At 50.4% G+C, this 27,288-nt stretch overlaps 1 protein-coding gene across 1 annotated transcript in view; it reads right to left on the bottom strand.

Annotated features, from left to right (window-relative positions):
* Positions 1–27,288, bottom strand: part of desmb (desmin b) — a 61,172-nt gene that overhangs the window by 8,737 nt on the left and 25,147 nt on the right. Inside the window, exons 2-6 of the mRNA XM_087989362.1 lie at positions 17,385–17,445; positions 13,966–14,061; positions 13,185–13,346; positions 11,077–11,202; positions 5,029–5,249 (exon numbers count right to left, since the gene is read on the bottom strand). Coding sequence (XP_087845488.1) covers positions 5,029–5,249; positions 11,077–11,202; positions 13,185–13,346; positions 13,966–14,061; positions 17,385–17,445 — 666 coding nt within the window. The remainder of the gene's footprint in view (positions 1–5,028; positions 5,250–11,076; positions 11,203–13,184; positions 13,347–13,965; positions 14,062–17,384; positions 17,446–27,288) is intronic.

Genomic DNA, 27,288 nt, shown 5'->3' with positions numbered 1-27,288 from the left:
GTCAGTGCTGAGGGAGTTGGCACTGTCGGAGGGTCAGTGCTGAGGGAGTGCCGCATTGTCAGAGGGTCAGTGCTGAGGGAGTGCTGCACTGTCAGGGGTCAGTGCGGAGGGAGTGCTGCACTGTCAGGGGTCAGTGCTGAGGGAGTGCCACACTGTCAGGGGTCAGTGCTGAGGGAGTGCTGTACTGTCAGGGGTCAGTGCTGAGGGAGTGCCACACTGTCAGGGGTCAGTGCTGAGGGAGTGCCACACTGTCAGGGGTCAGTGCGGAGGGAGTGCTGCACTGTCAGGGGTCAGTGCTGAGGGAGTGCCACACTGTCAGGGGTCAGTGCTGAGGGAGTGCTGCACTGTCAGAGGGTCAGTACTGAGGGAGTGCCGCACTGTCAGGGGTCAGTGCTGAGGGAGTGCCACACTGTCAGGGGTCAGTGCTGAGGGAGTGCCACACTGTCAGGGGTCAGTGCTCAGGGAGTGCCGCACTGTCAGGGGTCAGTACTGAGGGAGTGCCGCACTGTCAGGGGTCAGTACTGAGGGAGTGCCGCACTGTCAGAGGTCAGTACTGAGGGAGTGCTGCACTGTCAGAGGGTCAGTGCTGAGGGAGTGTCGCACTGTCAGAGGGTCAGTGCTGAGGGAGTGCTGCACTGTCGGAGGGTCAGTACTGAGGGAGTGCTGCACTGTCAGGGGTCAGTACTGAGGGAGTGCCACACTGTCAGGGGTCAGTACTGAGGGAGTGCTGCACTGTCAGGGGTCAGTGCTGAGGGAGTGCCACACTGTCAGGGGTCAGTGCTGAGGGAGTGCCACACTGTCAGGGGTCAGTGCTGAGGGAGTGCCGCACTGTCAGGGGTCAGTGCTGAGGGAGTGCCACACTGTCAGGGGTCAGTGCTGAGGGAGTGCCGCACTGTCAGGGGTCAGTACTGAGGGAATGCCGCACTGTCAGGGGTCAGTACTGAGGGAGTGCTGCACTGTCAGAGGGTCAGTGCTGAGGGAGTGTCGCACTGTCAGAGGGTCAGTGCTGAGGGAGTGCCACACTGTCAGGGGTCAGTGCTGAGGGAGTGTCGCACTGTCAGAGGGTCAGTACTGAGGGAGTGCCGCACTGTCAGGGGTCAGTACTGAGGGAGTGCCGCACTGTCAGGGGTCAGTACTGAGGGAGTGCTGCACTGTCAGAGGGTCAGTACTGAGGGAGTGCCGCACTGTCAGAGGGTCAGTGCTGAGGGAGTGTCGCACTGTCAGAGGGTCAGTGCTGAGGGAGTGTCGCACTGTCAGGGGTCAGTACTGAGGGAGTGCCGCACTGTCAGGGGTCAGTGCTGAGGGAGTGTCGCACTGTCAGAGGGTCAGTGCTGAGGGAGTGTCGCACTGTCAGAGGGTCAGTGCTGAGGGAGTGCCGCACTGTCAGGGGTCAGTACTGAGGGAGTGCCGCACTGTCAGGGGTCAGTACTAAGGGAGTGCTGCACTGTCAGAGGGTCAGTGCTGAGGGAGTGTCGCACTGTCAGAGGGTCAGTGCTGAGGGAGTGCCGCACTGTCAGGGGTCAGTGCTGAGGGAGTGTCGCACTGTCAGAGGGTCAGTGCTGAGGGAGTGTCGCACTGTCAGAGGGTCAGTGCTGAGGGAGTGCTGCACTGTCAGGGGTCAGTGCGGAGGGAGTGCTGCACTGTCAGGGGTCAGTGCGGAGGGAGTGCTGCACTGTCAGAGGGTCAGTACTGAGGGAGTGCCGCACTGTCAGGGGTCAGTGCGGAGGGAGTGCCGCACTGTCAGGGGTCAGTGCGGAGGGAGTGCTGCACTGTCAGAGGGTCAGTGCTGAGGGAGTGTCGCACTGTCAGGGGTCAGTGCTGAGGGAGTGCTGCACTGTCAGGGGACGGTGCTGAGGGAGTGCTGCACTGTCAGAGGGTCAGTGCTGAGGGAGTGCCGCACTGTCAGGGGTCAGTGCTGAGGGAGTGCTGCACTGTCAGAGGGTCAGTGCTGAGGGAGTGTCGCACTGTCAGAGGGTCAGTGCTGAGGGAGTGCCGCACTGTCAGGGGTCAGTGCGGAGGGACTGCTGCACTGTCAGGGGTCAGTGTGGAGGGAGTGCTGCACTGTCAGAGGGTCAGTACTGAGGGAGTGCCGCACTGTCAGGGGTCAGTGCAGAGGGAGTGCCGCACTGTCAGAGGGTCAGTACTGAGGGAGTGCCACACTGTCAGGGGTCAGTGCGGAGGGAGGGCTGCACTGTCAGAGGGTCAGTGCTGAGGGAGTGTCGCACTGTCAGAGGGTCAGTGCTGAGGGAGTGCCGCACTGTCAGGGGTCAGTACTGAGGGAGTGCCGCACTGTCAGGGGTCAGTGCGGAGGGAGTGCTGCACTGTCAGAGGGTCAGTACTGAGGGACTGCCGCACTGTCAGGGGTCAGTGCGGAGGGAGTGCCGCACTGTCAGGGGTCAGTGCGGAGGGAGTGCCGCACTGTCAGAGGGTCAGTGCTGAGGGAGTGCCACACTGTCAGGGGTCAGTGCGGAGGGAGTGCCACACTGTCAGGGGTCTGTACTGAGGGAGTGCTGCACTGTCAGAGGGTCAGTGCTGAGGGAGTGCCGCACTGTCAGAGGGTCAGTGCTGAGGGAGTGCCACACTGTCAGGGGTCAGTGCGGAAGGAGTGCCACACTGTCAGAGGGTCAGTGCTGAGGGAGTGCCACACTGTCAGGGGTCAGTGCGGAGGGAGTGCCACACTGTCAGGGGTCAGTACTGAGGGAGCGCTGCACTGTCAGGGGTCAGTACTGAGGGAGTGCTGCACTGTCAGGGGTCAGTACTGAGGGAGTGCCGCACTGTCAGGGGTCAGTACTGAGGGAGTGCTGCACTGTCAGGTGTCAGTACTGAGGGAGTGCCGCACTGTCAGGGGTCAGTACTGAGGGAGTGCCACACTGTCAGGGGTCAGTACTGAGGGGGTGCTGCACTGTCAGAGCTCAGTACTGAGGGAGTGCCACACTGTCAGGGGTCAGTACTGAGGGAGTGCCACACTGTCAGGGGTCAGTACTGAGGGAGTGCTGCACTGTCAGAGGTCAGTACTGAGGGAGTGCCACACTGTCAGGGGTCAGTACTGAGGGAGTGCCACACTGTCAGGGGTCAGCACTGAGGGAGTGCTGCACTGTCGGAGGGTCAGTGCTGAGGGAGTGCCGCACTGTCAGGGGGTCAGTACTGAGGGAGTGCCGCACTCTCAGAAAGTCAGTGCTGAGGGAGTGCCGCACTGTCAGAGGGTCAGTGCTGAGGGAGTGCCGCACTGTCAGAGGGTCAGTACTGAGGGAGTGCCGCACTGTCAGACAGTCAGCACTGAGGGAGTGCTGCACTGTCAGAGGGTCAGTGCTGAGGGAGTGCGGCACTGTCAGAGGGTCAGTACTGAGGGAGTGCTGCACTGTCAGAGGGTCAGTGCTTTGGGAGTGTCGCACTGTCAGAGGGTCAGTGCTGAGGGAGTGCAACATTCTCTGAAGACAGAGTAATGAAACTGTTCAAATTGGCGCAAGCATTTGAGGTTATCGACCATCTTTCTGAGGGACTGAGAGGGTCACGTATAAACTGATAACTCTCCCCCTCTGTGCTGATGGTAACAGGGTCAACCAGGTGGACCTCATAGAACGTGAGGTCCCTGATTGGGGCCATTAACCTGGTCCAATCAGGGAGCCCTGGCTGACAGATATAAACAGGAGGACCGGGCGGTGGGGATCCCCAGTGGAGGGCTCTCTACGCGGGAGTCCTCCCCCTTTCTCTCGGGGATCTGGGGTGGATGGTGCTGCACGCAGCAGTCCCCTGCAACCGCAGGTTGCGGTGGTTCACGGACTCCCAGCCCAACTGCTTGTTCTGTGGCGCTGTGGAGTCTGTGGACCACGTGTATATTGGGTGTGGGCGTTTGCACTCCCTTTTTGATTTCCTTAAAAACCTTCTCCTCTGTTTTTGGCTGCACTTCAGTCCCACGCTCCTGATCTTTGGGCACCCGGTACGGAGGAAGGAGGGCAGGTCTGAAGACCTCCTCGTGGGTCTGCTCCTGGGCCTGGCCAAACTGGCCATCAACAGGTCCAGGCAGCGGGCCGTGGAGGGGGTCGTTAGGGCCGACTGCCTGCCCCTCTTCCGCGGTTACGTTAGGGCCCGGGTGTCCTTGGAGAAGGAGCACGCGGTGTCCACCAACACCCTGGAGTTGTTCAGGGAGAGGTGGGTGCCGCAGGGAGTGGAGTGCATCATTTCTCCCTCCAATTCTATTTTGATTTAGTCCCTACCCTCCCCTTCACTGTTTTGATCACACAGCACTGCCCTTTGATATGAAGGGCAGTGTTTGTCACTGGCCACCCGGGTGTTTTCCTATCTTCCTGGTGGTGGAAATTAAATAAAGATTCGTGCACTTTGTGTCTTTCACTGTGTCTCACACCTGCACACACACACCATGGGTGCTGGGGGAAAAATAAGCACTACCGCACTTAGGCGGTAGTGTGGGGGTTTTAAAAAAAAAAACAGGGATTTAAGGGCAGTGCTTGTCACGAAAAAAAAAATTAACAGGGGATTGATCACACAGCAAAAAAAAGAAAAAAGAGAAAAAAGAAAAAAAAACAAAATAAACAGGAGGGTCAGAGGTTCTGCTCACTCTGAGAGCTGGCCCTGAGGAAAAAGGATCAGTGTCAGTGACTCTCCGCATGTAAATAAAGGGTGACTTGGTGACGGGATACTGGCCATTGGGGAGTTATTTCATACCTCCCACCCCCCAGGCCAGGGCAACAGTGAGGACAGACAGAGATGGGGAGCAGCACGGTGGCTCAGTGGCTAGCATTATTGCCTCACAGCACCAGGGTCCCAGGTTTGATTCCAACCTCAGGCGACTGTCTGTGTGGGGTTTGCACATTTTCCCCGTATCTGTGTCGGTTAGGGTGGATAGGCCATGCTATATTGTGTTAGGTGCATTAGTCAGGGGTAAATATAGGGGAATGGGTCTGGGTGGGTTACTCTTCGGAGGGTCGGTGTGGACTTGCTGGGCCAAATGGCCTGTTTCCACACTGTGGGGATTCGATTCTATGGGGTGAAGACGGGAGGGGGACATACCTGCTCTCTTCACCTTCCAGCAGCTTCCTGTAGGTGGCGATCTCCACGTCCAAGGCCATCTTGACGTTGAGCAGCTCCTGATATTCCCGCAGATGTCGCGCCATCTCGTCCTTCAGATGGCGGATCTCGTCCTCCAAGCGGGCGATGCTGTCGGTGTAACCGGCTGCCTCCCCAGCAAACCTCTCCTCCATCTCCCGCATCTGCCGCATCAGGGACTCGTTCTGCCGAGAGAGCTCCGGGTGAGAGCCCAGCGACACCTGAGGCGAGGTCTCCCCTATCCCCTCCCAGGTCACCCTGCAGTGAATCGGGCTTGACCCACAGCCCAACCGGGTAAATAATGGGCTCTAACACCAAACCCCACCGGCATTACCAAAGCCAACCACCTCAACAATAGGAGCAGGAGTAGGCCATTCGGCCCTTCGAGTATTCTCTAATTCAGTACGATCATCCATGGGTTGTAGAAAGTGAATGGGTAATGATCTGGCAAATGACGTGCAATGTGGGAAATTGTCCATCTTTGCAAAAAGACCAAAAAGAAAGAAGTATGCTTTGTAAATGGTGCACAGATGCAGAGGGATCTGGGCTTCCTGGTGGGACAAGAGGGGAGGTACAGCAAGTAATCAGGGAAGCTCATCAAAAGTTGTGTTTTATTGTGAGGGGAACTGAGTTCATGAGTAGGGAGGTTATGCCTCAGCTATACGGGGTATGGGTGAGAGTGAACCCAGAATACAGTCGTTTCTCCTGTCATGCCTTTAGTCTGTTCCTGCGTCACCCCACGCTATACACGTAACACTGGAAGTGTTGGCGAACTAATCATGTTGTAGCAAACGCACATTTTACAAGTTCATGTTTTGGAAACCCATGTTCCCTATTCACTGATCACGTTACGGCCAATTTGTGTTAACAAAAGTCATTAGATTAGATTTGCTACATGTTAGAGCGGAACTGACTGTGCTACGTATAGAGCTGTTTGGTGAACTGACAAAGGGATCATAATACATTGAAAACAATCCAGAGAAGTTTTAGTGGACTCATCCCTGGAATGAGGGGATTGTCTTTTGAGGAAAGGCTACACAGGCTGGGCCTGTATCCTCTGGAGATTAGATTAGAGTGGTGCCAGAAAAGCACAGCAGGTCATTCCTGATGAAGGGCTTTTGCCTGAAACGTCGATTTTCCTGCTCCTCGGATGCTGCCTGACCTGCTGTGCTTTGCCAGCACCACTCAGATCTTGACTCTGATCTCCAGCATCTGCAGTACCCACTTCCTCCTCTGAAGTTTAGCAGAGTCAGTGGTGACTTAGTTGAAACGGGTCAGCCCCTGAGGGGATGTGGAAAGGAGGTTTCCTTTTGTGGGAGAATCTAGAACTAGGATCACGGTTTAAAAATAAGGAGTCGCTCATTTAAGACAGAGATGAGGGAACACTTTTCCCTCTCAGTGGGATTTGAGTCTTTGGAGTTCCCATCCTCAAAAGTGGATGCAGAGTCTTTAGATATTTTTAAGGCAGGTGAAGATAGATAATGGATGACTGAGGGGGATGGAAGATTATCGGGAGTGTGTAGGAATGTCGAGTCGAGGTTAAAATCTCATCAGCCACGATCATATTGAATGGGGGGGGCGGGGGGGGGGGGGGTAAGAGACAGGCTCGAAGGGCCGAATGGCCTACTATTGCTCCTTGTTCATGAGATCAGATCAAAATCAGTTCCCTCATCCTCCCTGTAACCTTTGACCCCTTTAGCTCTAAGAACCACAACTGACTCCTTCTTGGAAACCTTCAATGTTTTGGCCTTGACCACTCTCTGTGACAGAGAATTCTCCAGGCTCCCCACTCTCTGGGGGAAGACATTTCTCCTCAGCTCAGTCCGAAAGGGCCTACCCCGTTTCCTCACACTGTGACGCCCTGATTCGGGACTCCCTGGTCATCAGGAACATCCTTCCTGTGTTTATCCCTGTGTAGTCCTGTTAGAGTTTTATAGGTTCCTATGAGATCCCTCATTTTTCTGAACTCCAGCGAATATAGTCCTAACTGATCCAGGCCCCTCACACAATTCACCTGCCCAATGTCTCTGAAGTGACCACAGTCAGTGAGCTGTGTCGTGTCCCAGGTTATTCAGTAATTTGGAGAGCTTTATGAAGAGGTAGCCCTGGGAATTTTATGAAGCTGCTGCATTCCTCATTGATTTTGCTCATTACTTTGGACTCAGGAACTTGTTTAATAACTGACAATGCAAGTTGCCTTATAACAATCTTAAAATTGTTAACTGTTCATCAATCTCTCCGGCCCAGAAAGTGAACAATTAATAAAAGTAAAACGTCATTCCTTCAGGTTGTCAATTGTTTGAGGAGATTTCAGAAAAAAAATCATCACCATGAATTCTTAATGTTACAATTTGTCTCTTTAATCTCACTCCTTTAATCCGGCCCATGTCTCTCTCTCTCTCTCTGTTTTACCTCCATCTGCACCTGATTTGATTCTAATCTACTTGTGTTCTTGGTTATTATTTATTGCTCCATCCTTTATTCTCACTGATAAAGGGGCAGACTGGTCTCTCAATGATCACTGATGTCCTGGCAGCCCTACTGCCCTCACTGGTCCATTACAAATTCCCAGTTTCCAACAAAGTCTGGTGCAGCAGTGTTACAATTGAAACGGGTCTGGTTAAAAAAACTTTGCAAATATGTAAAGATTGGCTCCAGTTCTATCCTTTGAGTCCAGAGTTCTACAATGTTCTACCTGGTGTAAGGTGTGTCATTCCATTAAGCCCTGGGATGTAACATTTATAGCATGGAAAGAGGCCATTTGGTCCATCTAGTCTATGCTGTGTTTGGGCAGCAATGATTCTACTCTTTCTACTTAACCTTTCCTTTCCCCTCATGAATGATGCAGCGTGCATTTAAATTTCGTTTTGAATGCACCGAAGCTGCTTATTCCCAGCACGCCCCATGGAGGTGAATTCCACTTACAACATAGAACAGTCCAGCACAGTACAGGCCCTTCGGCACGCAATGTTGTGCCGAGCCTTTATCTTAATCTAAGGTCAACCTAACCTGCACACCCCTCAATTTATTGCCATCCATGTGCTTGTCCAGCAGTCGCTTAAATGTCCCTAATGTCTCTGACTCGCCACCCCACTGGCAGTACATTCCACACCCCCATCACTCTCTGCATAAAGAACTGACCTCTCCGATACCTTCCTCCAATTACTTTAGAATTATGACCCCTCATGACAGCCATTTTCTGGGGAAAAGTCTCTGGTTATCTACTCTGTCTCTGCCTCTCATTACCATGTACATCTCTATCAAGTCACCTCTCTTCCCCCTTCCGCATGAAAAGCCTGAGCTCACTCAACCTCTCTTCAGAAGACATCCCTCCAATCCAGGCAGCATCTTGGTAAATCTCCCCTACATCCTCTTTAAAACATCTACATCCCTCCTACACTGAGGTGACCAGAACTGGACACAATATTCCAAGGGTGGTCTAACCAGGACTTTATAGAGCTGCAGCATAACTTCGCAGCTCTTAAACTCAACCTCCTTGTTAATGAAAGCCAAAACACCGTACACCTTAACAACCCTATCAACTTGGGTGGCAACTTTCAGGGATCTATGTAGATGGACCTCAAGATCTTGTTGTCCCTCCACACTGCCAAGAATCCTGCCTTTAACCCTATATCGAACATTCAAATTCGACCTTCCAAAATGAATCACTTTGCATTTATCCAGGTTGAACTCCATCTGCCACTTCTCAGCCCAGCTCTGCATCTTATCTTGGTCAGTGTCTTGTTGAAGCCTGCAACAGCCCTTGACACTATCTACAACACCACTGACCTTTGTGTCATTGGCAACTTACTAACCCACCCTTCCACTTCCTCATCCAAGTCATTTATTAAAAACTGCAAAGAGCAGAGGCCCAAGAACACATCCCTGCGGGACACCACTTGTCACCGACCTCCAGACGGAATACTTTCCATCCACTAGCTGTCTTCTTTTGGCCAGCCAATTCTGTATCCAGACAGCCAAATCTCCCTGTATCCCATACCTCCTAACTTTCTGAATGAGTGCACCGTGGGGAAGCTTACTTCGGAATATAATGGCACAGCAAGTGGAAACAAGGTCTGTACCCCTCCCCAAACAGCCCCATTTTAAAAATCATATTAAAGGTGTACATGGGGTCACCTGCCCTGTCTGTTGGACTTCCTGAGCGATGCCGTCTGCCAGTCCTGCTATTATTCTTGTCAATGGTTTTGTACCTTTCCCAGGGACTGTGTGGAAATACGGGAAACAGAAAGTGATCCAAAAGCCCCACTTGGTTTTGTGATTTCCGCTGAGAAAGTTATCACAGGGGGGTCCTTAACCCTTTATTGGTGCCTCATTGGGTCGCACTGTCACCTCAGAGTGTGGAGGCTGTGCAGACCCAGGGTTTATAATCCAGAGCGAGTACCAGTGCGGGGGTGCTACACTGCCAGTGTCATCATCATCTTTCAGATAGGACATTACGCCAAAGCCGTCTGCTGGGATGGCACAGATTGGAAGAGGAACACATGAGGCTCTCCCCAGTGACCTCACTAACAATGGCTGCTCCTGTGCTCAGGCCCACCAAAGGCAGGCTGCCTGCTCGATGACACGTTTTGTTTGTGAGGGTTTAAAGTCGCAAAGGTCTACACAGCACAGAGAACCGCCCTTCGGTCCAACGAGTTTATGATGGTCAAAAACAACCACCTGTGAGGGGGTGGCATGGTGGTTAGCCCTGCTGCCTCACAGTGCCAGGGACCTGGTTCGATTCCAGCCTCGGGTGACTGTCTGTGTGGAGTTTGCACGTTTTCCCCGTGTCTGGGTGGGCTTCCTCTGGTTTCCTCCCACAGGCCAATGAGGTGCAGGTCAGGTGAACTGGCCATGCGAAAATTGCCCATAGTGTTAGCTGCATTAATCAGGGGTAAATGTAGAGGAATGAGTCTGGGTGGGTTGCTCTTTGGAAGGTCAGTGTGGTCTTGTTGGGCCGAAGGGCCTGTCTGCACACTGTAGAGATTCTATGACCTAACCATTCTATTCCCATTTCCCAGTACTTGGTCTATAGCCTTGTATGCCTTTAGCATCACAAGTACACATCTGAATATTATGAGACTTTCTGTCCCACCCGCCCTTCCAGGCAGTGTGTTCCAGATTCTCACCACCCTCTGGGTGAAACAATTTCCCTAACATCCCCTCGAAACCTTCGGCCCCTTGCCTTAAATGTATTGCCCTCCCACTCCACCCCCGGTCATTGACCCCTTCACCCAGGAAATGGTTTCTCCCTGCCCACCCTATCTATGCCCACATAATCCATCTCAATTATGACCCCCTCCCAACGACCACTCAACCTTCTCTGCTCCAATGAAAACAGTTCTAGCCTGTCCAATCTCCTTACCCCGATCCCCGCACTCTAATCTTCTGTATAAAAAACAAACCATCGTAAAACCATAAAACATAGGAGCAGAAATTAGGCCATTCAGCCCATTGAGTCTGCTCCGCCATTCAATCATGGCTGATATGTTTCTCAACCCCATTCTCCCACTTTCTCCCCATAATCCTTGATCCCCCTGATACTCAAGAACCTATCTATCTCAGTCTTAAATATACTCAATGACCTGGCCCCCAACAGCCTTCAGCAATGAATTCCTCAGATCCCCCACCCTCTGGCTGAAGATGTTTCTCCTTATCTCCATTCTAAAAGGTCTTCCCTTTATTCCAAGGCTGTGCCCTCAGCTCCTAGTCTCTCCCACCGAGGAGGGGTTTCTGAATGTAAAATACTAACTCTGCTTTCTCTCTACGGATGTTGCCAGACCTGCTGAGCTTTTCCAGCTACTCCTGTTTTTTTTGTTTCTCTTCACTGGGCGTGCTGCTACGTTTCCAACATTACCACAGCAACTACACGGATATAGATAAAGGGAGCTCACTGGCTCTAAACTGCTTTGTGAAGCCCTGATGTCATAAAAGGTGCTATCGAAATGCAAACACTTGCTTTCCTTGACATCGCCAGGTGGGGGTACATCCCAGAGACCCACAAACACTCACGGTTCCTTTGAGAGCATCAATCTCGCAGGTATAGCTCTGAATCTGGTGACGGTACTCCATCATTTCCTGCTTGGCCTGTCGCAAGGCATCATTGTTTTTGGCTGCACTCTGATTCAAATCCATGACCTGGAAAAGAAGGAGGTCAGGGGTCATCCATGTGGGTTAATAGGTTAACTGTACCTTTACTCTATTGAGCATATGTGTAAGCAGTTATGTCATTGGTGTTTGTAATCTTCCAGAACTCACTGCTATAATTCTTTATTCATTCATAGAATGAGCAACGTCAATGGCCAGGCCAGCATTTATTGCCCATCCCTAATTACCCAGAGGGCAGTTAAGAGTCAACCACATTACTGTGAGTCTGGAGTCACATGTAGGCCAGACCAGGTAAGGTTGGCAGTTTCCTTCCCTGAAGGGCATTGGTGACCCAGGTGGGCTTTTCCAACAATGGATTCATAGTCATCATTAGACTCTTAATTCCAAATTTCTCCTCTTATTGAATTCAAATGGCAGGATCTGACCCCAGGTCCCCCAGAATATTACCTGGGTCTCTGGGTGAACAGTCCAGCAACAATACCACTCAGCCACCGCTTCCCCGTCTTCAGGGAAATGATCTGGGATAGCTCCAGTAGATTCACAGTTGCCAGTCACTGGGATGATTTGGGTCAGGTGGTAGTAGGGTCAGTTAGCTCAGTTGGCTGAATGGCTTGGTTATGAGGTAGTGGCGCTAACAGCGTGGGTTCAATTCCCACACCAGCTGAGGGTACCATAAAGGGATCCCTTTCTAAACCTCTCCCCCTCGCCTGAGATGTGGTGACCCTCAGTTTAAACTACCACCAGCCATCTCACTCTAAAAACAGAGCAGCCCGACCATCTGGTAAGATTATGGTGACTTGATCAATCTGATTAGGGAACTCTAAACATTAGGTTGAACTTGATGAACAGTAAATAGGTTAATTACATATTACTTAATGGCTAGTTCCTAGTTATGTAATAGCTGAGATTATAGAGGGAGAAAGCGGGAGCTGGAGATCAGAGTTGAGAGTGTGGTGCTGGAAAAGCACAGCCGGTCAGGCAGCATCCGAGGAGCAGGAGACAGTCCTGATGAAGAGCTTATGCTCAGAACATTGATTCTGCTGCTTCTCAGATACTGCTATGCTTTTCCAGCGCCACACTCTCAATTATACCATCTACTCTCTGCGTCTACCCTGTCAGATCTCCTGAGAATCCTCTAACAGATTATAATATGCCTCTGGAGCAGGTGGGAGTTGTTGGGAGGTCATGCTGTGGCTGTACAGGACGCTGGTTACACAGTTTTGGAATATTATGTGCAATTCTGGTCTCTTTCCTATGGGAAGGATGTTGTGAAACTTGAAAGGGTTCAGAAAAGATTTACAAGGATGTTGCCAGGGTTGGAGGATTTGAGCTACAGGGAGAGGTTGGATAGGCTGGGGCTGTTTTCCCTGGACCGTCAAAGGCTGAGGGGTGACCTAATAGAGGTTTACAAAATTCTGATGGGCATGGATAGGGTAAATAGGCAAAGGCTTTTCCCTGGGGTGGGGGAATCCAGAACTAGAGGCTTTAGGGTGAGAGGGGAAAGATATAAAAGGGACCTAAGGGGCAACTTTTTCACACAGAGGGTGGTATGTGTATGGTATGAGCTGCCAGAGGAAGTGGTGGAGGCTGGTACAATTGCAACATTTAAGAGGCATTTGGATGGGTATATGAATAGGAAGGGTTGGAGGGATATGGGCCGGGTGCTGGCAGGTGGGACTAGATTGGGTTGGGATATCTGGTCGGCACGGACAAGTTGGACTGTCTCTGTGACTATGGCTCTACTAGCTCAGAGATAGAGACATTACCACTGCACAGGAAAAACGTTGCAAAGCCTGCATTCTCAAATAAAATCTAATGCTCTGCTAGTCGAGTTAGTAAACAGAAAATTGTTGGCATCCATCCCATATGCCAAGTGGGCACAGCAATCTTTGAGCTAGCATATCTATTCCATTTGGATGTTAGGTCCACACACGCCTCTCCCCACATGGTACCCAGAGGCCCCAGCATCCCAGTCGCTCGGTGGGTAATGGGGGGAACCGCCCAGCACCAACCTTTGACTTGTACCACTCTTCCGCCTCCGTGACATTCTTGGCTGAGATGGACTCGTACTGTGCCCTGATATCACGCAGGGCAGCGGTGAGGTCAGGTTTCGACAGATCCATTTCAACCTGGACGTGCTGTTCCTGGAGCTGAGCCTGCAGCTCCCGCAGTTCCTACAAACAAATGGAGTAAATCATTATTGGGCCACCCGTGGCATTGCTCAGTTCAAGTGGAAACAATTTGCAGTCGCCCCAGAAGGGAGGGAGAGGGCTCTGAATGCCGTGCCAAGCCCCAGTGTTCCCATTGACGCAGTTAAAGGGTCATAGTGTCACACAGGTCAAAATGCACAATATCTTTATGGGCAGTGTCATTTTCAAAAGAGAGAGGAGACCCTTCCAGCAGACCTGGAGATTAATTACCTTTCACCTTCCAACAAGCAAACACAACACAAACCCCTTAAAGTAAAACTCTAAACCACTGTCCAGTCCCTAGGAGTGTTTAATGGGGGACAGTGTAGAGAGAGCTTTACTCTGTATCTAACCCCATGCTATTCCTGTCCTGGGAGTGTTTGATGGGGAGAGTGTAGAGGGAGCTTTACTCTGTATCTAACCCCGTGCTGTCCCTGTGTTGGGAGTGTTTGATGGGGAGAGTGTAGAGGGAGCTTTACTCTGTATCTAACCCCGTGCTGTCCCTGTCCTGGGAGTGTTTGATGGGAACTTTGCTTTGTATCTGGGAAGCCGGTTTGAGAATGGAGGAGATTTGTTTGAGGAAGGGGCTTTGCCGTTGACTCACCTCCTCATGGACTTTCTTGAGGAATGCGATCTCCTCCTGGAGGGCCTCAATCCTTCGCTCGAGATCCAGGCGAGCGAGGGTGGCTGCATCGACGTCCTAGAAGCAGAAAGAAAAGCTGCTGTGGCCATGAGGTTTTCCAACTGGTCCCTTACACGGTGAGATTATTCCGACTGCCCTGATGGGAGTCATAGAGATGTATAGCACAGAGACAGATCCTTTGGTCAAACCCGTCCATGCTGACCCAGATATCCCAACCCAATCTAGTTCCACCTACCAGCTCCCGGCCTATGTCCCTCCAAACCCTTCCTATTCATATACCCATCCAGATGCCTCTTAAATGCTGTAATTGTACCAGCCTCCACCACCTCCTCTGGCAGCTCATTCCATACACGTACCACCCTCTGTGTGAAAAAGTTGCCCCTTAGGTCCCTTTAATATCTTTCCCCTCTCACCCTAAACCCATGCCCTCCAGTTCTGGACTCCCCCACCCCAGGAAAGAGACTTTGTCTGTTTATCCTATCCATGCCCCACATAATTTTATAAACCTCTATAAGGTCACCCCTCAGCCTCTGACGCTCCAGGGAAAACAGCCCCAGCCTATTCAGCCTGTCCCTATAGCTCAAACCCTCCAACCCTGACAACAACCTTACAAATGTTTTCTGAATCCTTTCAAGTTTCACAACATCCTTCCTATAAGAGGGAGACCAGTAATGCACACAGTATTCCATAACCAATGTCCTGTACAGCCGCAACATGACCTCCCAACTCCTGTACTCAATACTCTGACCAATAAAGGAAAGCATACCAAATGCCTTCTTCATTATCCTATCTATAGAGAACATGGCTTTGTGCATGGAAAATCATGTCTCACTAACCTGGCAAAAATTTTTGAGGAAGTAACAAAGAGGATTGATGAGGGCAGAGCAGTAGATGTGATCCATATGGACTTCAGTAAGGCGTTCGACAAGGTTCCCCATGGGAGACTGATTAGCAAGGTTAGATCTCATGGAATACAGGGAGAACTAGCCATTTGGATACAGAACTGGCTCAAAGGTAGAAGACAGAGGGTGGTGGTGGAGGCTTGTTTTTCAGACTGGAGGCCTGTGACCAGTGGAGTGCCACAAGGATCGGTGCTGGATCCACTGCTTTTCATCATTTATACAAATGATTTTGATGTGTGCATAAGAGGTACAGTTAGTAAGTTTACAGATGACACCAAAATTGGAGGTGTAGTGGACAGCGAAGAGGGTTACCTCAGATTATAACAGGATCTGGACCAGATGGGCCAAGGAGTGGCAGATGGAGTTTAATTTAGAATGTCGACTTCCAAATATAACACAGGAAAGTGGGAGGCTCCTTAAATCAGGATGCTCTGTGCCGAGAGTTAGAGGAGGGCACAGACGGCTCAGAGAGGTGCTGCCTTGCTTTATCCTCACCAGACTGAGTGTTATGCAACAAAACCCATCTTCCAAAACCTTTCTTTGCTACATTTTGTCAAGAATGCAGCTCCCCCACTGCAACAGAGCCCAGGGTTTAGATTAGATTCTCTACAGTGTGGAAACAGGCCCTTCGGCCCAACAAGTCCACACTAGCCCTCCGAAGAGTAACCCACCTAGACCCATTCCCCTCTGACTAATGCACCAAACACTACGGGCAATTTCCCATGGCCAATTCACCTAACTTGCACATCTTTGGACTGTGGGAGGAAACCGGAGCACCCAGAGGAAACCCACGCAGACACGGGGAGAATGTGCAAACTCTACACAGACATTGTCCAAGGCTGGAGTTGAACTTGGGACCCTGGTGCTGTGAGGCAGCCGTGCTAACCACTGAGCCACCATGGCGTCCCTTTAGAGAAGCACTTACTTTCAATTCACACAAACATAGAGGATAGGAGGAGGCCATTCAGCCCTTCAAACCTGCTCTGCCATTCATAGAACAGTACAGCACAGGAACAGGCCATGTCTGTGCAAACAATGATGCCATTCCAAACTAATCCCAGCTTCTTGCAGATGGTCCGTATCCCTCTATTCCCCTCCTGTTTCTGCATCTGTATAATGTTTCTTGACCATTGCTATTGTATCTGTTACTCCCACCTCCCCTAAGTTCCAGACACCTACCACCCTCTGTATAAAAGCACTTGCCTCACACATCTCCCTTAAACCTCTCCCCTCTCACCTTAAAGCTACGTCCCCAAGTATTTGACATTCCCACTCTGGGAAAAAGACTCTGACTCTCCACCCTACCTGGGCCTCTCATAATGTTAGAGACTTCTATCAGGATGCCCCTCAGTTTCCAAGCTCTAGTGAAGACGATCCGTGTTTGTCCACCTTCTCCTTGTAGCTAATACCCTCCAATCCAGGCAGCATCCTGGTAAACCTCTTCAGCACTCTCTCCAAAGCCTCTACATCCTTCCTAAAACACAATCTTCGAAATGTGGCCTAACAAAATATTTGCGAACTTTTATCAATATGATCATGTCCGAACATCCAACTCAGTTCCCTGCTCCTGCTTTCTCCCGGTATTCTTTAATCCCTTTAGCCCTAAGGACCATAACAAATTCTTCCTCGTAAACGAAAATTCCAGATTTATCAACTGAATTTATTTGCCACCCCGTTTGGGATTGGAATGAGAGCTTTTAGTTGGGAACCTCAGATGTGACTGTTCCTCAGTCAATGCCACAATGGGCAGCACGTTGGCTCAGTGGTTAATACTGTTGCCTTACCGCGCCAGAGACCTGGATTCGATTCCAGTCTCACACGGCTGCCTGTGTGGAGTTTGCACGTTCTCCCCGTGTCTGCGTGGGTTTCCTCCGGGGGTGCTCCGGTTTCCTCCCACAGTCCAAAGGTGTGCAGGTCAGGTGGATTGGCCATGGGAAATTGCCCGTAGTGTTAGCTGCATTAGTCAGAGGTAAATGTAGGGAAATGGGTCTGGGTGGGTTACTCTTCGGAGGGTCGGTGTGGACTTGTTGGGCTGAAGGGCCTGTTTCCACACTGTAGGGAATCTAATCTAAAGGTGTGAACCAGATGGGTTTTGACAACAATGGTATCATGACCGTTATTGACCTCTTGGCCCCAGATTTCTTTTCACTTTGAATTCAAACTTCACCATCTGACAGATTCCAGAACGTTGGAATAATAATAATACCACCAGGTCCCTGGAATGGCCACCCACCATGTCCCAACATTCCCTGCCATTGGTGCTTCCTTCCCCCCCACTGTCACCAGCAGCCAATCAGAAAAAGAGCAGTCTCTTCACTACCTGATTGGGCGATTCTGTGACAGTCCAAATCTCTTTTCTCCCCATTACTGAAACTATTTAACAATCAGTAAGCTGAAGAGTTCGAAGTAAGTTCTAAAAAATATCCTTTTTTTTAACCTCCTTCTGGGATTTTTCTGTGATCAGAATACAGGACTTACATGTCGGAAAGCAGCAAGATTATTTTCAGCTTCCTCCTTCAGTTGGATTTCATCTTGTAACCTGTGAGGAAAGGGTAAAGCTCAGTGATCTCCATCTCAATCATATATTGACTTTACACATTGTTTCTTTCGAATGGCTTTCCTTCTGTCTTTGATGTTAATCTGGGTGAGTGATCAACTCAACCAAGTCCCCCACACTGTCCTGAGCACAATAATCTGACCAAGTGCAGTGATTGTAATGAGGTCAGCCAAGTGGACAGTTTAAAAATAAGGGGTAGTCCATTTAGAACAGAGTTGAGAAGAAACCTTTTCACCCAGAGAGTGGTGGGTGTGTGGAATGCTCTGCCCCAGAAGGCTGTGAAGGCCCTGTCTCTGGATACTTTCAACAAAGAGTTGGATAGAGCCCTTAAGGATAGTGGGATCAAGGGTTATGGGGATAAGGCAGGAACAGGATACTGATTGAGGATGATCAGCCATGATCATAATGAATGGTGGTGCAGGCTCGAAGGGCTGAAGGGCCTAACTCCTGCACCTATTGTCTATTGTCATAGAATGTGAGTTCCCTGATTGGGGCTGTTAACCTGGTCCAATTAGGGAGCCCTGGCTGACAGATATAAACAGGAGGGTAACGGTAGGGTTTGGGGCCTGGCTTTGCTGCTCCTCTCCCTTGTAAAATTGCTGTCTCTTGTATGCAGCTGTAAATGTAACTGTTTGTTGTAAACTGTTTTTGTAATTTGTTTAATAAAATAAAATAAATAAATAAATAAAAAATAAACAGGAGGGTCAGAGGTTCTGTTCCCCCTGAGAGCTGGCCCTGAGGAAAAAAGATCAGTCTCTCCGTGTAAATTAAGGGAGACTTGGTGACGGGATACCGCCCTCTTGGAGTTACTTCCCCAAGAATTGCTCCTTTTTCATCTTGCCCAAGATCTAGCTTATCCGCTTGTCTTAAATCTCACTCTATTTTTTCCTGATCCTTGACCTATCCCTCGGGCATTACTCTATAGGTCTCCTTCCCTTCCCCCACTGGCTTCATCATCCAAAACTCAACCCTATCCCTTGCCCCCACAATACCTTTTGATTGTCCACAGCATCACCATCTCCCTTGCCCTAGGCCTCAACCTCCCAGGTCTCAAATCCCTGCCCCTTATCCCAGGCCTCACTCCACTGCCAAGTGGTCTCTAGGCCTCAGCATACCCCTTACCCTCGGGGTCACTCTATCCCTCAGGTACTACAGGCCTTTCCATACTAGGTCTCACCCTATCATTTGCATTAGGCCTTACCTTAACAGTCGGCCTCAACTTATGCCTTTGTTTCAGTTTTTCCTTCCTTTATGCCAGGCCTCACTTGACCTGCTTGACCTAGGCCTCATCCTCTACCTTAACCTCCTCTAGTCATCTGCCTTTTCCTCGGCCTCACTCTCCCTTATTATCCTAGGCTTCATTTTATCCTTTTATAGGGTCACCCTACTAGGCCCCATCTTACTCTTTGCTGGAGGTCTTACCCAACCCCTGATCCTTGAGGCGGCCATGTGCAGTTATTTTTGGTGAGCATCCATTTGCTAACCTCCTCTTGCAATTGGAATTTGTTATTTTAAGTCCTGTATGCCCTTGACGTTGCTGCTATTTTTACGTTTGTTCTCAGCTGTTCTCGCATTAAATTTGCTCTCGCCCCAGCTGCTTGAGGTCTCTGGCATAGATTCATCTTTCTAACTATAGGCCCAGTTGGTGGAACCATCCATTTTCCAGTCTCCTCAGCTAGTCAGCCCTGCATCAATGGGCAGCGTCCTCTCCGATCTCAGTCGTAAATGATGGGCTCTAATCCGATTCCCGAGACTGGGACACGTCGAACTGAATCATTCCTGAGCAGTACTGTAGGAGTGCTGGTCTGTCAGAGATGCCCCCCCACTCCCCCACCCCTGCCATAAGGGTCAGATGCTTTCTCCTGTTTTAAAAGCTCCTGTGGCACGTTTTTAAACAAAGGCAAGGGGAGCTTTCCCTATTTTCTTCTCATCCTTTCATTAAAATCTCTGAACCAAATTAGTTGGATATTCCTCTTACTGTTTGTGAGAGCTTCTGTGTTCTACTTAATACTGCGAGAGATAATAATTCAAAGAGCAAAGAACATTACAGCACAGGCCCTTCGGCCCTCCAAGCCTGCGCTGATCCAGATCCTCTATCTAAACCTGGTTCCTATTTTCCAAGGATCTGTATCCCTCTGCTCCCTGCCCATTCATGTATCTGTCTAGATACATCTTCAATGACGCCATCATGCCCACCTCTACCATCTCCGCTGGCAACGTGTTCCAGGCACCCACTACCCTCTGCATAAAGAACTTTACACACATACTTCCCTTAAACTTTTCCCCTCGCTCTTTGAACTCATGACCCCTCGTATCTGAGTCCCCCACTCTGGGAAAAAAGCTTCTTGCTATCCACCCTGTCTATACCTCTCATGATTTTGTAGACCTCAATCAGGTTCCCCCTCAGGGCTTTTCCATTTACTGTATAGTTTGCTCTTGAATTGGATCTTCCAAAATGCATCACCTCGCATTTGCCTGGAGTGAACCCTATCTGCCATTTGTCTGCCCAACTCTCCAGTCTATCTATATTCTGCTGTATTCTCTGACAATCCCCTTCACTATCTGCTATTCCATCAATTTTAGTGTCATCTGCAAAATTGCTAATCAGACCACCTCTACCTTCCTCCAGATCTATTTATGTTTATCACAAACAACAGTGTCCCCCAACATAGATCCCTGTGGGACACCACAGGTCACAGTTCTCCATTTTGAGAAGCTCCCTTCCACGACTACTCTCTGTCTCCTGTTGCCCAGCCAGTTCTCTATCCATCTAGCTAGTACACCCTGGACCCCATGTGACTTCACATTCTCCATTAACCTACCATGGGGAACCTTATCAAATGCCTTACTGAAGTCCATGTATATGACATGTACAGCCCTTCCCTCATCAATCAACTTTGTCATTTCCTCAAAGAATTCTATTAAGTTGGTAAGACATGACCTTCCCTGCACAAAACCATGTTGCTTATCACTGAGAAGCCCATTTTCTTCCAAATGGGAATAGATACTATCCTTTAGTATCTTCTCCAGCAGCTTCCCTACCTCTGACACCAGGCTGACCGGTCTATAATTACCTGGATCATCCCTGCTACCCATCTATAAGGCACAAGTCAGGAGGGTGATGGAATACTCCCCACTTGCCTGGATGGGTGCGGCTCCAACAACACTCAAGAAGCTCAACTCCATCCAGGACAAAGCAGCCGCTTGATTGGCACCACATACACAAACATCCACTCCCTCCACGGCTGATGTTCAGTGGCATCAGTGGGCACTATCTACAAGACGCACTGCAGAAAGATCCTCAGACAGCACCTTCCAAACCCACAGCCACTTCCTCCCTGAAGGGCAGGGGCAGCAGATACATGGGAACACCAACCCCTGCAAGAACCCCCCCCAAGCCAGTCACCATCCTGACTTGGAAATACTGTCGCTGGGTCAGAATCCTGGAATTCCCTCCCTAAGGGCATTGTGGGTCAACCTACAGCACATGGGCAGCAACGATTCAAGAAGGCAGCTCACCCCCACCTTCTCAAGGGGAGACTAGGGACGGGCAATAAATACTGGGCCCAGCCAACGATGCCCACAAATGAATAAAAAAGACGTAGAAAAGTTCCTGCAAAGAGTGAATGAGCTGTCACATGGCGTAGTGAAGTGATAATGCGATAAATATTGTTCGGACATGAGGAGAATTCCCCTGCTTTTCCTCATATCTGCAGTCAGGGAACTATATCAGGTCGGTATGGACGGGTTGGACCAAAGGGTCTGTTTCCATGCTGTACATCTCTGACTCTATGACAGACATGGCGCTGCATTCTGCGTGTGTCTAATTCCAAGGTGAGGTCTTGATCCCACAGTCAACCCTGGCTCCTAAACGGAAGGGGAACTGAGCAAAGCAGGCGGTGAGTAAGAGACATCAGTTTTACACAACCATTGTGTGTAAGAGAGTCCCATTCCCCTGCTCAGTCCCAAACACAGTTTCTGCAAAATCTTCTCCTTCATCTATTTATCCCAATCCCTTTGGAACTTTCCTGTTGAATATGCTTCCACCGCCCTTTCTCAGCAGCGCATTCCGATTTCTCTTCACTCTACTGATCGTCTTCCCTCATGGAATCCACTTCCTCCATCCATCAAAGCCCCTCTGCTTAATCTCCCCTTCACCTTCCCCATCCGTAGGAAATAGGATCAGGAGTAGGCCACTCAGCTCCTCCAGCCTGCTCCGTGCTTCAATAGGATCGTGTCTGATCTGACATTCCTGCCCTTTCCCTGTAACCCTCGATTCCCCGACCGATTGAGAGTCTATCGATCTCAGCCTTAAATATACACAAGGACTCTGCCCCCACAGAGCTCCGTGTCAGAGACTCCCAATCCTCTGAGAGAAGAAATTCCTCCTCAACTCAATTTTAAACGGGCGCCCCTTTACTCTGAGGCACTCTGCACATCTGAGCTCCCTCAGCACGGTTCCCATTTTCGTATTCTGGAGACAGTGAGCACCGCAGATGCTGGAAGCCAGAGTGAGTGGATGTGGAGCTGGAAAAGCACAGCAGGTCAGGCAGCAACCGTGTGGCAGGAAAGTCAACGTTTCGGGACAAAGCCCTTGGTTCTGACTCTCCTGCTCCTCGGCTGCTGTCTGACCTGCTGTACTTTTCCAGCTCCACATCTACTGACCTCCCTCTCCATTTTAGTACCTCCCAATCATCTCCTCTGTTCCCTCACCAAGATCTGGACATCCTGCCTGAAGTTTGGCATCCAGATTTAAACAATAATCCATCAGCAGGCACTCGTAAATGTTTCGAAACAACTTATTTATTTTTGTACTCAATGATGCTAATAATAAAACGATGGCTCCTGACTGCTTCTGAGCTCAACTCAGTCACCTTCAGACATGTGGCAGGACACTCTGACAGTCCATATGCAACCCAGCAGCTGCGATTGCAATGCATAAGCTCACTGGGAATTGATTCCCACCGTCCAGGACTACGGCCGTGTAACAGGGACTGGGCCCCAGTGTAATCAGCGAACACAACAGTTGAAGGGTGTAGAGGACTGCTTGTGAGTTAGAAAGTGTGAGAACAGAGACTCGGATTCACAGAGTCAGAATCACAGAATCATTCCGACACTGGAGGAGGCCATTTGGCCCATCATTCCGACACTGCTTCATTATTATCTCCTGCCTTTTTGTCATATCCTTGCACACAGTCAAATATACACAAGGACTCTGCCCCCTCTCCTCTCTGGAACAAGGAGTTCCAAAGAAGCCAGTCCAAAGAGAGCGAAACAAACCCTCTTCGACCTCCCTCGTGGAAGCTACCTCCCCCACACTCCAAATAGAGCACTCCAGACCCTAACTACTCGCTGGGTCAGAATCACTTTCTCTGACTGCCTTTGCCTCGTTAGTGCATCACTTTAAAGAAAATGTGGAAATAGGGGGGCAGGGAGCAGAGGTGACAGAAGAATTGAACTGAAATCTCCTCCCTATCTGGCCCTGTGTCCATTCCTGATGTTAATAACTCCACCATTGGCTGCTGAGTCTCTCGCTGGTTGGTGCCTGATCTCTGGGACTCGGTGCTCCCACCTCTTCACATCTCTATCGTTCTTACAGCTCGACAGGACATTGGTTAGGCCACTGTTGGAATATTGCGTGCAATTCTGGTCTCCTTCCTATCGGAAAGATGTTGTGAAACTTGAAAGCGTTCAGAAAAGATCTACAAGGATGTTGCCAGGGTTGGAGGATTTGAGCTATAGGGAGAGGCTGAACAGGCTGGGGCTGTTTTCCCTGCAACGTCGGAGGCTGAGGGGTGACCTTATAGAGGTTTATAAAATTATGAGGGGCATGGATAGGGTAAATCTTTTTACCCTATCCCCAGGTCTTTTCCCTGGGGTCGGGGAATCCTGAACTAGAGGGCATAGGTTTAGGGTGAGAGGGGAAAGGTATAAAAGAGACCTAAGGGGCAAAGTTTTCACACAGAGATTGGTATGTGTATGGAATGAGCTGCCAGAGGGTGTGGTGGAGGCTGGTACAATTGCAACATTTAAGAGGCATTTGGATGGGTATATGAATAGGAAGGGTTTGGAGGGATATGGGCCGGTTGCTGGCAGGTGGGACTAGATTAGGTTGCGATATCTGGTCGGTATGGATGAGTTGGACCGAAGGGTCTGTTTCTGTGCTGTACATCTCTATCATTCCGATACTGTAGGAGGCCATTTGGCCCATCATTCCGACACTGCTTCATTATTGAGTGCCTATCTCCTGCCTTTTTGTCATATCCTTGCTGCTTTGACCCAGTTTTAGCTCGCCTGTCCTAATGTCTCTTAATATGACCCAGTGTCAAAATTCAACCCAGTGTCCCAGCCTGTCCGTTTGGAATTGTGTGGTCGAGAGGCTTTTGTTACCTGAGAGAACCGAAGGGAATGAGACACTGGTGGGAAAAGGGGAGGTGATGGCGAGGGTGGGGAAAGGAGAGGGAATGGAGAGGGTGGGCAAAGGGGGAATGGAGAGGATGGGAAAAGTGAGGGGTGGAGATGGAGAGGTTGGCGATGATCTGAGTGGGCGATAGAGGAGGCTTCTGGGGTCACAAGGCCCAACCCAGCTCTCGTTTTTCCAGAAATGTAAGCTGTTGTAATTGTATCTGTTGCTAAGGAAGCAGATGAGGCAGTAATGCAGACAGACCTGATATTGTTTTACAGAGCTGCTCTCCAGGAACCAGTTCCTGGACCATTTTGGGTCATGCAGTCATCAGTGTGATATACTGTCGGCCCGGTTACTCCCAGGCCAGGAGCAGACCCGATTCTTCCAAACATCTGAGCACCAGAGAAAGCAACCTCAGCCTCAACTCATCTCACAAGAAACAGAGAAGCTACGAGTAGGCCATTCGGCCCTTCGAGCCAGCTCTACCATTCAAGAGGAGGAAGCCTGGTCGACCCACACTCACCCTGATCCAGTTGGGAATTCCTGCCTGATATTTGGACAAACAGTCGAATTATACATATCCCACACCAACCCCTGCACCCACTGCCCCCAACCCCTGCACCCACCCAGCCTTCCCACTCCCAATCCCCAATGCAAGATGGCGGAATCCTCTGGTCTTTGTAACCCACCCACCCATCACGCTCACCTCAAGACCCTCCCCATGGGGTGAAAGTGGGTTAGGGGCTGACGCAACATTGGGAATTACTATTGAGACCACCACGAGCGGCCCTACTCCCACCTAAAGTGTTGGGGGAGGGTGGGGGGGCAAAGGTGTATCAACTTCCTGTGATACAACTTGTATTTACATAGCATCCTGCACAGAGTGAGGAGGATATCCCCGGAACCACATTACATTTAATGAGCTACTACCCTGTATGTTCTCCCACTCTCCTCAAGTGTCCTCAATGTAGGGAATGTAGTAGCCATTTTTCACACAGCAAGATCCCACAGTGTGGAGCTGTTTGTATTTGTTGGTATTGATCGGGGGACCGTGCTGGTCTGGTCTAGAGTGAAATCCTTGATTCTCGCCCAAAATGGTGTCAATGGGAAACTTACAGCAGAGGGGCAAGGGGCCTCGGTTTAATATCTCGCTGCCAGTACAGCACTCCCTCAGCGTCACCCCCTTCAAGTGTGACTCAAACACACAGCTTTCTGGTTCCACTTCTCGCTGAGATACAACCAACACAATTGCGGTGTTGACTAAATATTGGCAAAATTGTCATTCCCCTCCCCTCCTCCACCCCCAACACCCCCCGTGACCCTAACCTCCAACCTCTGGATGACCCCAGACTGATACTGGACGATGATCTCAAGAGGGAAGGGAAGTATTATTATACTACAGTCACACTTTTACTGAAGGTTTACAAGGTTGGTCAGTGGTTGGCCCTGCTGTCTCACAGCACCAGGGAACTGGGTTCGATTCCAGCCTCGGGCGACTGTCTGTGTGGAGTTTGCACGTTCTCCCCATGTCTGGGTGGGTTTCGTTTGAGTGCTCTGGTTTCCTCCCACTGTGCAAAGATGGCCATGCTAAACTGTCCACAGTGTTCAGGGATGGCTGTGGGGAGTGGAGGGTTACAAAGATAGGGAGGGAAGCCCCTTGGAGGGATAGTATGGAATCAATGGGCCAAATGGCCTACTTTCACATTGTAGGTATTCTACAAATTAACTGAAATATAAACTCCTGATCTGTTACCCTTTCAGCTTTATTTCTTAGTCAGTCAGCCTGGTGGATTATTTGCAAGTTACTTGAAGGAATCGTTTAACACTCATTTCCCCCCCCCTCCCCCCGCCTTTGCTCCATCCATTTCTCCATTTATGGTCAACAACATGGTATGGAAAGCTTTAAATGGCCTGACTTAAAATAATCACACATTTTCTCCCAAGGACAAGTGCTGCAGAGGGGTGGGGGGGGGGGGAAAGATCCGTTTGTGGACAGATATCAGACAAAATACTTTCCCTTTCATCACTGAGCTGCCAGCTCGGAATAGTGCTTTATCTTGCTCAGATACAATTACAGGAGTCACATCTGATACACTGGCTGTCATTGGCAGCAATGCTCTCTCTACTCTGTTAAACTGAAAGTAAAGTTCGTTCACTACAATCCCCATCAAACACTCCCAGGACAGGGACAGCACGGGGTTAGATACAGAGCAAAGCCCCCTCTACACTCTCCGTATCAAACTGTCCCAGGACAGGGACAGCACGGGGTTAGATACAGAGTAAAGCCCCCCTCTACACTCAGGTGGCATCTCTGACACCTCCCTCCCCTTCCTGGACCTCTCCATCTCCATTAGTGACGACCGACTTGACACTGACATTTTTTACAAACCCACCGACTCCCACAGCTACCTGGATTACACCTCTTCCCACCCTACCTCTTGCAAAAATGCCATCCCGTATTCCCAATTCCTCCGCCTCCGCCGGATCTGCTCCCAGGAGGAGCGGTTCCACCATAGAACACACCAGATGGCCTCCTTCTTTAGAGACTGCAATTTCCCTTCCCACGTGGTTAAAGATGCCCTCCAACGCATCTCATCCACATCACGCACCTCCGCCCTCAGACTCCACCCCTCCAACCGTAACAAGGACAGAACGGCCCTGGTGCTCACCTTCCAACCTACCAACCTTCGCATAAACCAAATCATCCACCGACATTTCCGCCACCTCCAAACAGACCCCACCACCAGGAATATATTTCCCTCCCGACCCCTTCCCGCCTTCCGCAAAGACCGTTCCCTCCATGACTACCTGGTCAGGTCCACGCGCCCCTACAACCCACCCTCCCATCCTGGCACCTTCCCCTGCCACCGCAGGAACTGTAAAACCTGCGCCCACACCTCCTCCCTCACCTCTATCCAAGTCCCTAAAGGAGCCTTCCACATTCATCAAAGTTTTACCTGCACATCCACTAATATCATTTATTGCATCCGTTGCTCCAGATGTGGTCTCCTCTACATTGGGGAGACTGGGCGCCTTCCAGCAGGACGCTTTAGGGAACATCTCCGGGACACCCACACCAATCAACCAAACCGCCCCTTGGCCCAACATTTCAACTCCCCCTCCCACTCTGCCGAGGACATGGAGGTCCTGGACCTCCTTCACCGCCGCTCCCTCACCACCAGATGCCTGGAGGAAGAACGCCTCATCTTCCGCTTCGGAACACTTCAACCCCATGGCATCAATGTGGACTTCAACAGTTTCCTCATTTCTCCTTCCCCCACCTCACCCTAGTTCTAAACTTCCAGCTCAGCACTGTCCCCATGACTTGTCCGGACTTGTCCTACCTGCCTATCTCCTTTTCCACCTATCCACTCCACCCTCCTCCCTGACCTATCACCTTCATCCCCTCCCCCACTCAC

The sequence above is a fragment of the Chiloscyllium plagiosum genome, unplaced genomic scaffold (genome assembly GCF_037043375.1).
Source record: "Chiloscyllium plagiosum isolate Xiang-an unplaced genomic scaffold, Cpla_swu_hap1 HiC_scaffold_7, whole genome shotgun sequence".
Taxonomy (NCBI): Eukaryota; Metazoa; Chordata; class Chondrichthyes; order Orectolobiformes; family Hemiscylliidae; genus Chiloscyllium; species Chiloscyllium plagiosum.
This window is presented reverse-complemented; position numbering and strand designations above follow the sequence as displayed.